Consider the following 15,732-nt stretch of genomic DNA (forward strand, 5'->3'; position numbering starts at 1 on the left):
GTCCTCGTTTATTGGGGAGACGGTTTTACCTTGAAAACACTCTCTGTGTACCTAAACTTGGTAGATTTCTGCTGCCACCAGGAATTAAAAATTTCAAATCTCAATCTTTTGGTATAATGACCTAGGGTCTGGGCTAGGACCCTAGGACTATATGGCCCTGAGGAAGGACTATTTTGATTTCTGGGATAAGTTTAAACAAAAAATGATTTATTTAATAAAGAACAAAATAGGTTTCTGGTTATTTTGAACTGTTGCTGATGAAAGGAACTTGTAAATATAACTGGCAAAGCTTGGTGTCACGAACGGTCTCTCAAACGCCACTCTGACGTAGACATTCAATCTAATCTCTGTCTCTCTCTCTCTCTCTGTCTCTCTCTCTGTGTCTCTCTCATATTCATATATATATATATATATATATATGAGAGAGACACACAGAGAGAGACAGAGAGAGAGAGAGAGACAGAGAGAGAGACAGAGATTAGATTTAATGTCTACGTCAGAGTGGCGTTTGAGAGACCGTTCGTGACACCAAGCTTTGCCAGTTATATTTACAAGTTCCTTTCATCAGCAACAGTTCAAAATAACGCAATGTGATTCTCAGCTACCCATCTCTGTAGAAGCATTGGAGCTCTCCTTTTCCTCAAAGGTGGAGGCTGGAGAATGGGACCCTAGCTGAAATCCACTGCTTAAAGTCTGCTACTTTTAATTGTAGGGCTGGTTTTATGGGATTATTCACAAAATACATGGGCCCTAAACATAGTTATTCTCGGTTTATTCATTTTCTTTTTAGATGTTGGAGCATTTGCTTCCAGAATCATATTGAGCGTTTTCTTTTGTGCAAAGTGTGGCCTACTCAAATTAACCCACACTGACTAACATTTCTTGAATACAAAGTTATGGCTGGATATGCGATCTTCACCATGGTACTGATAGCAAACCTGTGCCAGTTTCCTTGGCAAATACAGTGTAAAATCGTATGTTTGAATATAATTTTATTAACTTTCACTTGCACATAGATAGGAATTAGCTGTTTAAGAGCTCCAGATTATCAGTCTTGCATATTTAAAAGCATTCATACCAATGGGACTATCTTTTCTTTAAGAAAATCAGAGATTGAGGGAAATTCTTTGCAGATTGCTATATGTAGCATGATTGCTACAGACTGGCTATACAAACTGAATATGGAACATTCAGTAAGTGCTAAGATGTGGAGCTGTTAAGGACACTAATATTGGAACTCCTGCGGCTTTGCTGTTTTTCCCAACTGGACTTTATATTTATGTGACATTTAAGCCATGGATTAAGTGAAACCACTGAGAGAAAACAGAAGCATTTTTGCAATTGTTTGCAGTGGGTGGGAACCATGTAGGGTTGCCAAGTTAAAAAATCACCGCAGCGGGAGACTCCCGGCTTGCAGCTTGAGGGCGTGCGCGCGCATGAAGCGTGCGCACGCCGCATGCACGTCACCAGGAAGTGATGTGACGCCGCCGGGCACGCTGGGCGGGGCCACGACTGTCCGAGGGAAAACCATAGAGTTTTCCCTCGGATGGTCGTGGCCCCGCCCCCAGCGTGCCCGGCGTCATCACGTCACTTACTGGTGATGTGCACGTGGGGGTGGGGTTCCCCCTGGGGCCCAATCCACCGTCGCCGGGGAACGGGCCTCTGGGGCGGGGGTTTCCTCGCCCCCCCGGGGGGACTTGGCAAGCCTAGAACCATGTGCTGTTCTGAAGACCATCAGTTGACAAATGCAGGGGATTGGACTAGATGGCCTGTATGGCCTTTTCCAAGTCTGTGATTCTATGATTCTGTGATTCTAAAATGTGGAGTTTGAGGATGTAGCAATAAAAAGCTTTAAAAGGGATTAGACAGATTCATGGAGGATAAGGCTATCAGTGGCTACTAGCTATGGTGACTGCGGGGAACCTCCACATTCAGAGGCACTAACCCTCTGAATCCAAGAGCCAGGAGGAAACATCAGGGGAAAGCCTCCACCTTTATGTCCTGTAGTAGGCCCTCCAGAGGAACTGGTTGGCCACTGTGTGAGACAGGATGCTGAACTAGATGGACCATTGGTCTGATCCAGTAGGGCTCTTCTTATTTATTTAATTTGATTTTTAGACTGCCCTCCCCGTGAATGGGCTCAAGGCGGTGAAGAACATTTCAAATAAGTACATCCCAATTAATTTAAAAACAGTTAATACCAGATTACAATAATTCAGATCAAGATTTCCAGAAGTGCATAACATACATTACTTTGTATATTCTTTGAAAAGTACGCAAATGGAGAGTGATTTCAGCAAAGCGTACTTTATTCTATCCGGAACAAGACAACTTTGGCCGGCTCGCAGGCCGGCTTAAAGCCCCCGAGAAACCGCCACCCAAAACACACCCCTACTTCCCTATAGGTTATTTACAGTGGCCGAGAGTCCCATAGGCTCTCGGCCGGGAACCTAGCCCCCTGATTGGAGCGGGCTAGGATCCGCATAGTCCATTGTCTCTTGGAGCGAAGCGCTGCGTTTGTCTCTGGACTTGTCTGGACTGGATACTTTACATTCTTACTCCATAAGGGAAGGAAAAGAGAGGAGAGGAGGAGCCAGCCAGGTGAAAAACCATTGCTGTCCTCCACCACAGGCCCCAGTAGCACATCTCTGTCTTGCATGCCCTGTGAAACTGAGCTAAGTCTCGCAGGGTGCGGACTTCACTTGGCAGAGAGTTCTACCAGGCCGGTACCAGGGCTGAGAAAGCCCTGGCTATGGTTGAGGACAATTGGTTAGTTTTGGGGCCAGGGATAACCAGTAAGTTCTGATCCGCTGAACACAGTGTTCTTTGGGGGACACACCAGGAGAGACGATCCCATAGGCAGGGCTATTTTGGGGCAGGAACGCACAGGAACGGAGTTCCGGCTGGCTCCCAAGTTGGCCACACCCAGCAGGAACCTATTAGCATAATAGGCCACACCCAACAGCAGAAACTCATTAGGACTGGCAACATTAGGGGTGTGTGGTCTAACATGCAAAGGAGTTCCTGCTACAAAAAGAGCCCTGTTTGACAACAAACAAGGTAAACAAGGTAAACAGAATAACAAGCAAAAGGTGGGTGTGGCTGGATAACCACACCTCTGGTAACATGGGGGTGCGGCCTAATGTGCTAATGAGCTGTGCTGTCAGGGGTGTGGCCCAATATGCTAATGAGTTCCGGCTGTTGGGTGTGGCCTATTATGCTAATGAGATCCTGCTGGGCTTTTTCTACAAAAAGAGCCCTGCCCATAGGTACGTGTGTCCCAGGCTGTTTAGGGCCTTGAAGGTTGTGCAATAGGCCACTCCTCCATCTCATCATAGATCTGCAGCTAGCTCTGCAGTTATGCCATGACTAATGCACACAGCAGCTTCACCTGTGCCGTTTGCTTTCTAATTTTAATATCTATTGAAACATGTAGAGACGACAGCTTTGATATAGGAAACCAACATTCAAGTCCACTGGCACCTTTGTCTAAAATTTGACAAAGTGAACTTTGGCTCACGAAAACGTATACCTTAGAAAATGTTGTTGGTCTCTAAGGTGCTATTGACTTGAATTTTGGTCTGCCACTACAGACATTTATTCACTTATCAGATTTGTATCCCGCTCCCTCTCCCCTGAATGGGGCTTGAGGCTGTTAATGGGACTTGACCAATGTTCCCTCTAAGCTGTAGAGTCCTGTGAGCAAAAATTCTACTTTGTGAGCTACTGACATTAAAGTTGTGAGCGAGCGATTTGGCTGCTGCATAAATCAGTTTGCTCTGGAGCTTAGCTTCCTGAGCTAAGACAAAAACTTGTGAGCCGGAGGCTAAAAAAAACTGAGCTAGTTCTCACTAACTCAGCTTAGAGGGAACAGTGCCCCGGGGTTGCTGTGTGCCACCTGGCAACCCTAGTCAGTGAACCTGTCCAGCAGAGGAAATTAACTCGCTCAGTGCTCATGATCAAACGGTGAGCCGACCCAGGGATCCGTTCAGATTGTATTGCACGGATCAGGGTGCAGCCAATGCGCCCTCTAAACTGTGGAGTCTTGTGAGCAAAAATTCTACTTTGTGAGCTACTGGCATTAAAGTTGTGAGCGAGCTATTTGGCGATTGCATACATTAGTTTGCTCTGTAGCCCTCCTTCCTGAGCAAAGACAAAAATGTGTGAGCCGGAGGCTAAAAAACTGTGAGCTAGCTCACACTAACTCAGCTTAGAGGGAACACTGCTTGAGACTAACATGGCTACCGATCCGAAACTGTCTTAAGTATAGGAAATGCTACTGCAACTGCTTGTTCCCCCCCCCTTGATAGTATGATGGGTTAGTATCAATTATTTTAACAATGATTGACTTCAGCGTCTCTACCAGTTCATATAATCGTGGACAACACCAGTGAGTGTGCAGAAGAACTGTCCGTATGTATAGGAAGACATCAGTAATCTATATATGGCTCAGCTAATGAACTAGGATTTAGAGAGGGAGCCACTCTTTGAATTAATTGTGTGTTCAAAGATCTTCAGTCAGTCATAAACAGGGCTATATTTGGGCAGGAACGCACAGGAACGGAGTTCCGGCTGGCTTCCGAGTTGGCCATGCCCAGCAGGGACTCATTAGCATAATAGGCCACACCCAACATCAGAAACTTATTAGGATTGGCTTCATTAGGGGTGTGTGGCCTAACATGCAAAGGAGTTCCTGCTACAAAGAAAGCCCTGGGTTTGGACAACAAACAAGGTAAACAGAATAACAAGCAAAAGGTGGGTGTGGCTGGATAACCACACTTCTGGTAACATGGGGGTGCATCCTAATGTGCTAATGAGCTGTGCTGGCAGGGGTGTGGCCTAACATGCTAATGAGTTTCTGGTGTTGGGTGTGGCCTATTATGCTAATGAGTTCCTGCTGGGCTTTTTCTACAAAAAGAAACAGCATTTTTATATGATGATTAACAGTCTATGAGAAAAATGCACGTTCAATGGCGTTTGAGCTTTAATTTCTACGTGGGAGAAAGTTTTGCATATTTAAAGTCCTTGGTACAACCCCCAGCATTTCTAATGAAAGGATTTTGGGTAGCAGGACTGCGGTACTCAAAGTAGGCAGTATTGGACTAGACAGAACAATTGTATGGCTTATTACAAGGCAGGTTCATATGTGATTTTCTTACCTTGGGAACTGAGGTCCAGATACTAAATATATACAAACATGGGCAGAAACTTTTGTCTTTTGCCAGCAAAACGTATATGAGAAGGATCCCAGCAAAGAATACTGTGCTGCATGTTTTTATATTGAAAATGGTGAACTATACAGATATGCAAGCAGAGTGATGGTACAGAAAGTGGAAAGACTGTGAGTCTGGAAATAAAAGTGGAGGCTTAAGCACCTGATGATCTTCACTGGTGATGCTGTTACAGTTCACATGAATTTGACGAGCTTCTTATGTACTGTTGGGCTGCCTATGGCATGACTTTCCAAATACGAAGGATTTCCAGAGATGATATTTACGTTGCTTTTACCGAACGTGCTAGGGGAATTCCTGTGTTTTATATTAAAGGCATATCTCTGGTGTTGATTTTCTCTTGCAGTCTTGCAGAAGCCCAGTTGGCTCTTGAAGACACAAAGACCAAATCGGCCACCACCCTTTTGGCAGCAGAGGATGAAATTGTTAAGCTAAAAGCAGAGTAAGAGCAACATGGTGCAGGGTGGCTGACTATTCTAAGGCAGCTTGCAAAGCTGGTTTCCGGTGTACCTCATTTGTGTATTTGCTCATGTGTGTTATATGAAATTTTCCACAGTGGATTTAAAAACGCACAGTTTTAAAAACAATGCGGGGAGTTTCACTACTGCGAAAATGGTCTCGCTCAACAGAAAGCCCTCTTAAGCAGGCCCATAGCTACAGTGGGGCTTTTGGGGGCTCTGCGCCCTTTCTTAAAGGCACAGCCCCACAAGAATTTCTCCTGTAAATGCTTTTTTCCAGTCATTTTAAAACTTTTTTTTTAAAGGCACGTGCTCCTTTAAGCAGAGTGGGGTGCTGTAGTTGACTAATTCCTGCACCGAGCAAGGGGGTTGGAGTAGGTGACCTCTAGGATCACTTTTAACTCTGTGTCAAGAAACCAGTCTCCTTTAAGAGATTTTTTCTGCCTAAGTGTTGGCTTTCTTGACTATCAAAGTCATCACCCCCACCTGCCGACTTGTTATCAGAATTGTTGCTTAGGCTGGCAGAAGTGATTAACTTGCAGCAGCTGGGAATTGTCATCTAAAGTGGTGGACAGCTTGCAATTTAGTGATCTATCCTGGTAAAAGCTTTCTGTTGGCTAAATGGTGTTTCTTCTGCACCGAGAACTTCAGTCCCACCAGAAAAAATCCTGGCTATGGGCCTGCTCTTAAGCACTTTAGTTCTGAAGCATGCACAAGCTTGAGCTGTGTGTCAAGTGTAGCTGCACTGGCTCACATTTCTTCCTTGTGTTTTCTCTCGTGCCCTTCCTTTTCTCCAAACTCCAGTACATTGCTCTTTTAAACCTTGTACTGTTCTATCTGCTTCTGCTGCTTTGTGTTTTCTGATATTCTATTGGATTTTTAACATCGTAAGTCTTCTGGAGAGATGAGGTATAAAAATTTCGAATACATAAACACAGCACTACTTTGATTATGAACATATGAAGCTGCCTTATATTGTGTCAGACCCATTGGTCCATTCAGCTCACTACTGCCCATTCTGACTCGCCGCAGTTCCCAGGAAGAGGTCATTCACATCACCTGTTTTAACTGGAGAAGCTGGGGATTGAACCTGTGACCTTCTGCATGCAAAGGAGATGCTCTACCACTAAACCATAACCCTTCCCCAGATTATTATTTATATTTTATTGTTTTCATCCCCATATTACAGATGGAGACTTGGAAAGAAATTGCTTCCCTAATGTCGACTAGCATGTTCATGACTAGTGGAAAGTGGAACCAGGGACTTCCTGACTTCCAGCAGATGTTCTTAACAGCTGTGCTACATAATTATATACCTCCATGCATGTTGTGGTATTATGGCTTAATTTCTAATGAAAGGCTAAGCAGAATGACACCTTTACAAGCCCCACTGATTTCAGTTGACTTAGAAAGGTGTAAGTCTGTTTAGGATTGCACTGTAAGACATTTCACACTCCTTTTGATAGAAGTAAATCAGCAAGTCTAAATATAAAATGTGCTACTGTTTAACTGTAAGTAGAAGTTAAGTGTTTCAGTTTTCCCCTCCTGCATTTTGGTCACTATGGAGTTCTTAACTTCTAAGATTCCACATAGATTAAATAGCAGTCTGTTCTGTGGATAGAAGCACCTCTTTTGATCAGGTGTATTTTGTGTGATTAAGTCTGAAGGCATCTCAGGCCAAAGAAGAATGTGCTTTGAGGGATCTGGAGGAGCTGAATGACTTTAAGCAGCAGGTTCAAATGCTGAAGGACGAGATTGCCATCCTTGGTGCCCAAAAATCTGTTCTGCAAAGCAGGTAGGGGCCCTCCTCTGGTTTGAGGGGCCACTAAAAAGCCAAATTTCATGTGAATGCAGGTTTGTTGCAGTGCTGTCCTTCAAGCTAAGGTGGTGCACATTCAGGATCTGTTGATGAAGAAGAACTGCATCCTTGTTATTCTGGGAGCAAATGTTGATGTGTTTATGGCAGTGGCTTTTGAAAAGGATGTTGGATGTGAGAGGCATAGCAATATGGGAAAGAATAGCTGTGTTGCACTACATAAGAACATAAGAAGAGCCCTGCTGGATCAGACCAGTGGTCCATGTAGTCCAGCATCCTGTCTCACACAGTGGCCAACCAGTTCCTTTGGAGGGCCAACAACAGAGCATAGAGGCCAAGGCCTTCCCCTGATGTTGCCTCCTGGCTCTGGGATTCAGAGATTTAGTGCCTCTGAATGCAACCTATCCTTCATGAATCTATCTAATCCCTTTTTAAAGCTGTCTATGTCTCTGACCATCACTGCATCCTCTGGCAGCAAATTCCACATTTTAATCACTCTGTGTGTAAGAAATATTTCCTTTTGTCTGTCATGGGAGGAAGTAGGAATTGGACAAGCACTTTAGTTGGGCCTGAGCAAATAAAGGCCACAGACTGAGAGAGCACTGTAAACGTTTTTATTCAAATAAAGCTTGAAGTTTGTTTAAAGATAAAGAGGGCTTTTTAATGAAGGTAGTAAGAAGAAGAAGATTTGAAACAAGGTACCCTAGCTTAGTTGACAAACTAAAGAAAATTGTAGCCCAGAACAGTGGAGTACCTCACTGTTATTATTACGCTATCAGTAATTATGATGATTTTCCTCATGGACCCTAATGTTATTGTTGGAATGAAATTAATATATCACATTGTTGTTATTGACTGATCAAAGGGATCTCCAGGGTCATCTAGTCCACCTCCCTGCACAATGCAGGAAATTCACAAATAATCCCCCCCACACACACACCCCAGGTGACCCCTGTTCCATGCCCAGAAGATGACAAAAAACCTCCAGGATCTCCAGCCAAACTGGCCTGGAGAAAAATTGCTTCCTGACCCCAAAGTATTGATAGTTATTTCTTTAAATCCGAGTTCTTAAGGGAGTAGTCTAGAATAGTCTTCACTTAAGGTCATTTTGAAATGTTACAGGCTTGCACGAAGTCGATCTCCTTCTCCAAGATCGGTCCGAAGCAGATCCCCTAGTCCGCTTCCAGTGAAGAGCATTTCCCCATCCAGAGCCAGACTTACAAATCTTTCACGTCATGCTCACCTTGTGGAACGTTTCAGAGACATTTATGCTCAGGAACGACTAGATGCTCAAACCCTCCTGAGGAGCTATATTGATGATCTGGAGACGGTGCAGAGAATAATCTATGTGGCGGCTGTGGTATGAAATTCTTTTTCTTTGCAATATTAGTGACATTGTACTACTGTAGAACAAAGTTTGAGTCCAGTGGCACCGTTAAAACCAACAAAGGCTTATTCAAGGTATAAGTGTTTGTGTGCAAGGCACACCTCTTCATATACAGTGAAACAAAACTTCTTCAACCATTGCATATAGGTATCTGAAGCAGCGTTCCCTCTAAGCTGAGTTAGTGTGAGCTAGCTCACAGTATTTTTAGCCTCCGGCTCACACATTTTTGTCTTCGCTCAGGAAGGATGGCTCCAGAGCAGACTAATTCATGCAGTAGCCAAAATCGCTCGCTCACAACCTTAATGCCGGTAGCTCACAAAGTAGAGTTTTTGCTCACAGGACTCCATAGCTTAGAGGGAGCACTGATCTGAAGAATAAAACTTTGTTGGTCCTAAAGGGGCCGTTGGACTCAAACTTTGTTCTGCTGCTTCAGACCAACACGGCTACCCACCTGCATCTATTGTACTATATACAAAAGTGTCTCATTCTCATATTAGCTAGAAATGTAATGCAGTTCCACAGGGCTTGTAAAATGGAGCTGTTCTGCCAGGCCTTTGGTTGAGGTGGTGGACGTCTGAAGACTTTGGCCTCCCCTGCCTATACTGCCTGGGCAAACTGCCCTCTCTAGAGTTCACCATGACATCTGCTGAGTGGGTCCTTATCTTTGTCAGCATATGCCCAGCACTGGAGGTGCCCTTGGTTACTGGGAATTGAAATTTTCTGCCATTTGTTGCTGTTTTTAGGAATTTTTACTTTGTATGAATCCTTGCATTTGGATTTACTAGTATGTTTGTATTTTATTATTATTATTATTATTATTGTTGTTGTTGTTGTTGTTGTTGTTGTTGTTGTTGTTATAATGATGATAATGATGATAATGATGATAATAATAGTTATAGTGGTTTGGTTTAATAACTTTTCTCTTAAGTGCAGGAGTTCCTTGTGTCAAGTCTTATTGTTGACCCTAAAAGTATTCTTTCAGCTATAGAAGAATTTAAAAAACCCAACATGATCAATAGATTGATCTGAAGATGCCCTGTACCAGGGTATGGGACTTAGGATGGGGTGTGTGATAATTTTTGGGGTCAGCAGTTCACCGTAAAACAAGTTGTTGAAGTGATAAGATGGCAGAACGTAGTGTGACTTGTTAGGTTCAAGTTCCAGGGACCATTCAGTTTGAGGTTACAGACCAGGCCCAGACACACGCTTCAGATCTCCAAATATTTCTTTCTAGGCAAGCAGCAGGAAGACGTGTAATAAGCAGTATAAATGAACTCCTGTATCCACCAGTTTTAATCTACTTTTGACTTGTTTTTTTCGGGCCATTGGGTGTAACGACCCGCTTTATTTGTAGGAGTCCTTCCACGCAGCCAAGAAGGCCTTCCGACAGTTCAAAATGCGTGTGAGAAAGATTCTGTCCCGAAGTTTCTCAGGGCCTGAGTCAATGGAAGACGCAGTAATGGACTATATTATTCGCCAGGAGGATTTGTATGATGTTCAGTCCAGCGTCAGTGTAAGTATGACAGCCAGCTATACTCCTCCCACGTCCTGTTTACCTTAACAAAGCATGCATATTTAAATATGGTTGGACCAGTCAGTGGTCTTTCTCTCGTAAAATTTGAACATATGAGGCTGCCTTATAATGAGTCAAAAGGTCTGTTGAAGTCAGTCCTTAGTCTGGAGAAGAGGAGATTGAGGGGAACATGATTGCTCTCTTTAAGAGTTGTTCAGCAGTGGAATCGGCTGACTTGGGAGGTGGTGAGCTCCCCCTCACTGGCAGTCTTTAAGCAGCGTCTGGACAAACACTTGGCAGGGAGGCTCTAGGCCAGTGATGGCGAAACTTTTAGAGACCGAGTGCCCAAACTGCGACCCAAAACCCACTTATTTATCGCAAAGTGCCAACACGGCAATTTAACCTGAATACTGAGGTTTTACTTTAGAAAAAACAACTCATACATTAACTTAAGATGATCTAAACAAAGTAAGGAAAGCAATCCCAAATGCTTTCATTTACTTAAAATTATTTGGCAGAGAATTCCACACTTTAATGATGGTCTGGGCCTGGCTGGGGCGATGGCACGCGTGCCCACAGAGTGGGCTCTGAGTGCCACCTCTGGCACCCGTGCCATAGGTTCGCCACCACTGCTCTAGGCTGATCCTGCATTGAGCAGCGGGTTGGACTAGATGGCTTCCATGGCCCCTCCCAACTCTATGATTCTATGACTCTGTCTACTCTAATAAGCAGCAGGTGCTATCCAGGGTCTCAGGTTAGAAGTCTTTCACATCACTTAGTACATGATGCTTTTTTAAAGCCAGGCTCTGAAGTGCAAATGATACAGCTACAGATCTTAAACTTCTTTAGTATAATTTGGGTGATCAGTGAATTTTTTAATGCGGTTGCGTTCTTTAGAAATAATAAAATGAAAATTCTTTATTCTTTTTCTCTTATAGTTGTGGCTCATCTTTCTTTTAAGAGGCAAGAGGCAACTTAAAATACCCCAAATTCCCCTATAAATAAACAGCAGCAGCTCAAGATCCCCTTCCAATAAAAGTCAAACACTTAATACATTCAAAATAAATACAGGCAAAAGAGTCATTAAACTCAGAGGTAGAAGATAATATAAAATATACCCAAGCTCTTAATACACAAACAGAAAAAGGAAGCACCAGTATTACCAGAAGGAGCAACATGAGCTATAAAAGAGGACTGAGTTTTCCTATGTCTGCAGTTCAGTTATCTCTCTTAGACTCACGGAGTTGGGAGGGGCCTTCTGTGTATTCTTATCTCCTGCTCCATGCCGGAGATCTAAAGTAAAATTCAGAGTATGGTTTATGAACTACTTTATGTTAAAACCATAAACAGAACAAATGGTAAGCAAAACCGCCTTGAGCCACAAAAGGAAAAGGTGGACACTGTTACATATGTAGGAACCAGGGTTGAAATGATTGAAGAAAATGTATTGCTATATTTCACAATAAAACAGAAATCCATAGAGTAACTGTTAAGTCGCTCACTTAACAAAGAAGTCGGAGAGTGATTCAGCAGAGATTCAGCTTTATTCTTCAACTCGAACACAACTCCAACACGGATCAACATCTGATAGCCAGAACAGCTTTTACATTGCAGCTGTCCTGCTTTTAAACTCTCCTGGCTAATGTAGCCACGCCTACTGTAGAATTACCAACCAATAAGGTTGTATGCATAAGGACCAATCACAGACATTCCCGCTCAGGCAGCTTGCTGACAAGTGATTGGTTGGTTCTTCCTGGGCTAGCAATGCGGTTGGATGGATTTGGATCCTAGCCCAGCAATACACAGCAATTCAATTATGTTGTTCACATACAGTTATGCATTCCATGGCAGCTATTGAATACATTACAGTAACATTCTCAAAAATGCATAAAATAACATGCGAATAAAAATACCATATCCACGTGATGGGTTGTGTGTCAACTCATTCGTCTTTTTTTAGTGTCAATTTTAGTTCTCCCCCTTGAATCTCAGTTTGTGGTAATGACCAAAACTTATTTTATGTGAAAAGATGATGGCGGAAAGTACTGTCAAGTTACGGCCACCCTGTAGAGTTTCCAAGGCAAGAGAAAAACGGAGGTAGTTTGCCATTGCCTGTCTCTGCATAGCAACCCTGGACTCCCTTCTTGGTCTCCCGTCTAAGATCCTAACCAGGGCTGACCCTGATTATCTTCCAAGATCTGAGGAGATTAGGCTACCCTGGGCTCTCCAGGTCAGGGCTTTGTGTAGAATAATATCCAGTAATTAATATATATTTTCATGTGGTTGTCACAGAGGGGTGTTCAAGGCAGCTCACAGCATGTTAAATTATAAAGAGTATAAAAACCACGCAAATCGGTGATAACAACAGTAGCTATCTGTTTCTTTGGACTGATGTGGGCCACTTAAGGAGAAAATTATCTGAAAAGTGGGATATAGAATAATTTTAAAAGCAGCACCCCCGAATCCGCCCCCCCCCCCCCCCCCCCCCCCACTAGGCAGAAGTTGGCAGCAGGAAAACCAATAAGGACTAGGGGGTGGGAAAGCCATGCTCACCCTCCCTGTCTCATATATATCTGGTTAATCACCAAAAGTCTAAACAATAGCATGGTACATATGTGGGAGGAGAGAAAGGGAAATCATAAATAGAGTGATTTAAATTCTGGGAAAACGTAAAAGAAAAATACTTGTATACAGGGGTCATTTCGTAGAAAAAGAGGTGCAGGAGCTCATTAGCATAACTGATTAGCATAACTGATTAGCATATGTCACACACCCTGACATCACCGGAAGTGTGTCAGAAGGCAACACCTACCGCTCAGGCTCCACTGGACTGTTTTGGATTGCTAGCTATTGGGGGGTGGGGGGGACTCGCAGATCTGCCCTCACACAGGAGGGAGAGCTTGTACCTGAAGGTGGGCCGGGGGGGGGGCCTCTGCAACTTACCTGGCTTCTTCTTGCTCCTCGTGGCTCCACTGAGGGCTGCTGGGAGCAGGGCTTGTTGCATGTGCCCGCCCCCTGGGCTCCTCACTGCCGGATCTCCGCTCCTGTGCGCTCCCACAGGAAATGACCCCTGCTTGTATACCAAATGATGTCTGAATTCTAAGCAGGTCAGTACAAAATGGCCTGCAAACTGACGCCATCATGTTTATGATATTACTTTAAATAAAGGGTATTTTTTCTTTAAGGTATAGTATCCTGCATTATCCTAATACAACATATTTTCCCCTCCTTCCAGAATGAGTCTGAGGAGGTCAAAGTAATGGGGTTCTCGTGCATATCTCTAACTGGGAAAAAAGTTTTGTAACATCAGAGTTATTTCCTCTTGAAAATGACAATCTCTGTTCCATTTGCTTTCAGGAAGTAATCCAGGCAATGAACATCCATCCTAGGATTTCCTTTCCACCAGAGGTTGATTTTATCATGATCAGCAGTTTAATACGAGAATTGTGTCGTGTAGCCTTTTCAATGCAGACTTTGGATCCACCCCTTGATATTTCATTTGCTACCGAGGGAGAACTTTTTAATGAGTACAAGTAAGAGAAAGACTAAAATGTGCAGTCTTGTATGAAGCCTGAAGGATGCAAAAGGGATTGGATTGATTCCGAAGTTTCCCTTTTGCTAACATTGGAGTATTCTGCAGGTGAAACAGGCCTCTTTCATTGGAGCAAGTCTCTTTGTGTCGGCAGAAGACTCCTGGCGCTAGAGGAAGGCCCCACCACTAAGGGCATGGAAAACTTTGGAACCAACCCTAGGGTTGCCAGCCTCCAGGTGGGGTCTGGAGAACTCCTGGAATTAGAACTGATTTCTAGGTTACAGAGATCAGTTCCTCTGGATAAAATGGCTGCTTTGGAGGGTGGACTCTGTGGCATTCTACCCAACTGAGGTCCTCCCCCTCCCCAAACCCCTCCCTCCCCAGGATCCACCCCCCAAAACCTCCAGGTATTTCCCAAACCAGAGCTGGCCACCCTAATCATCATTCTCCAGCTTGGTGTCATGGTTAAGAGTGGCGGACTTTAATCTGGAGAAATGGGTTTGATTCCCCACCCGTCCACATGAAGCCAGCTGGGTGACCTTGGGCCAGTCACAGTTCTCTCAGAACTCTTTCAGCCCCACCTGCCTCACAAGGTGCCCGTTGTGGGGAGTGGAAGGGAAGGTGATTGTAAGCCACTCTGAGACTCCGAGTAGTGAAGAGCGGGGTATAAAACCAACTCTTCTTCTTCCCTGGTAGTGTGGCATATCTACACAGACTCTGAGGATTGCGAATTCTGTTTGCGTCAGATGGAATCTTTAACTGAATACATTATTCAATAGCCACAATGCTAAGAAAGTACAAAGGGTGTAATATTTTCCATCACAGGTTATTATGTACACATTTGACTGATAGCGGCCCATTCAGCATTGTGTACTGCAATGGCCAGCCACGGTACAAGGGCCCATCTACTTACTGATTTAAATCACAGGAAGGCAATTAAGGGGGAACCAATGAGGGTCCCATCCGAGTGTACCTATAGCAGCATATACTGTCATAAACCAGTGACATCACTGATCTGACAAAAGGTTGCCAGAGGCTACTGCAACTTGGCAACATATACATACAGCTTGGAAACTAGGCCTCTTTGCCTCCTTGGCTGGCAACCAGCACTGTGTAAGTGGTCATGACCTCTTTCGCTAAGCGATTAGTAGCACCGTGAGGTCAGTGGATGCTTTGCTAATAGGCAAAATAGTGGTTTTGGTACAGGGGAATGCTGGAGAAAGAGTTGTCCCAGATAACAAAGTAAAAATTATGTTCCGATTTTACCATACCATATTTCTCACCTGGCTGAAATATTTGCAATTTCTGCAGAAAAGATTCGAGCTTTTATGTGGGGAAATAAACACCCCCAAAATGATGTTTTTATTGTGATGCCTCTCCTGACTTGCTTTTTATTGTATATTTTCAAAACCACAATACAGATGAAGAAAACAAAATCAAAGATTATAATATCAAAAGTATAGCATAAATGAATGAGATGAATATATGCGATAAATCTAAAACAATACATATTGATTCATAATTTCATTGATAAGAGTATTTGAAGTACTTTATAGTTACCACAAATATAGATTGTCAGTCACATTAGGGATTCCATCTTGTTGTACTAAGTACTCCATAATGGGAGACCAAGTTGTAACAAAGTTGGATGAGGAAATTTGAGAATCAAGAACTTCCATATTTTATTAATGCGCTTGTTAGTATGTGGAGTTCTTGATTTTAACCTGTTTTGCAATTACTATAGTAATAATGTTGGATTGTAATCAGTGATTTTTACCATACCAAGGAAAAATGG

General features: G+C 43.5%; 1 protein-coding gene across 1 annotated transcript in view; it reads left to right on the plus strand.

Moving 5' to 3' along the window:
• SPATA18 (spermatogenesis associated 18) overlaps positions 1-15,732 on the plus strand; it is a 28,920-nt gene that overhangs the window by 5,702 nt on the left and 7,486 nt on the right. Inside the window, exons 5-9 of the mRNA XM_015407706.1 lie at positions 5,578-5,673; positions 7,350-7,484; positions 8,628-8,865; positions 10,247-10,405; positions 13,763-13,938. Coding sequence (XP_015263192.1) covers positions 5,578-5,673; positions 7,350-7,484; positions 8,628-8,865; positions 10,247-10,405; positions 13,763-13,938 — 804 coding nt within the window. The remainder of the gene's footprint in view (positions 1-5,577; positions 5,674-7,349; positions 7,485-8,627; positions 8,866-10,246; positions 10,406-13,762; positions 13,939-15,732) is intronic.

The sequence above is a fragment of the Gekko japonicus genome, unplaced genomic scaffold (assembly GCF_001447785.1).
Source record: "Gekko japonicus isolate JY-2015 unplaced genomic scaffold, Gekko_japonicus_V1.1 scaffold1786, whole genome shotgun sequence".
Taxonomy (NCBI): Eukaryota; Metazoa; Chordata; class Lepidosauria; order Squamata; family Gekkonidae; genus Gekko; species Gekko japonicus.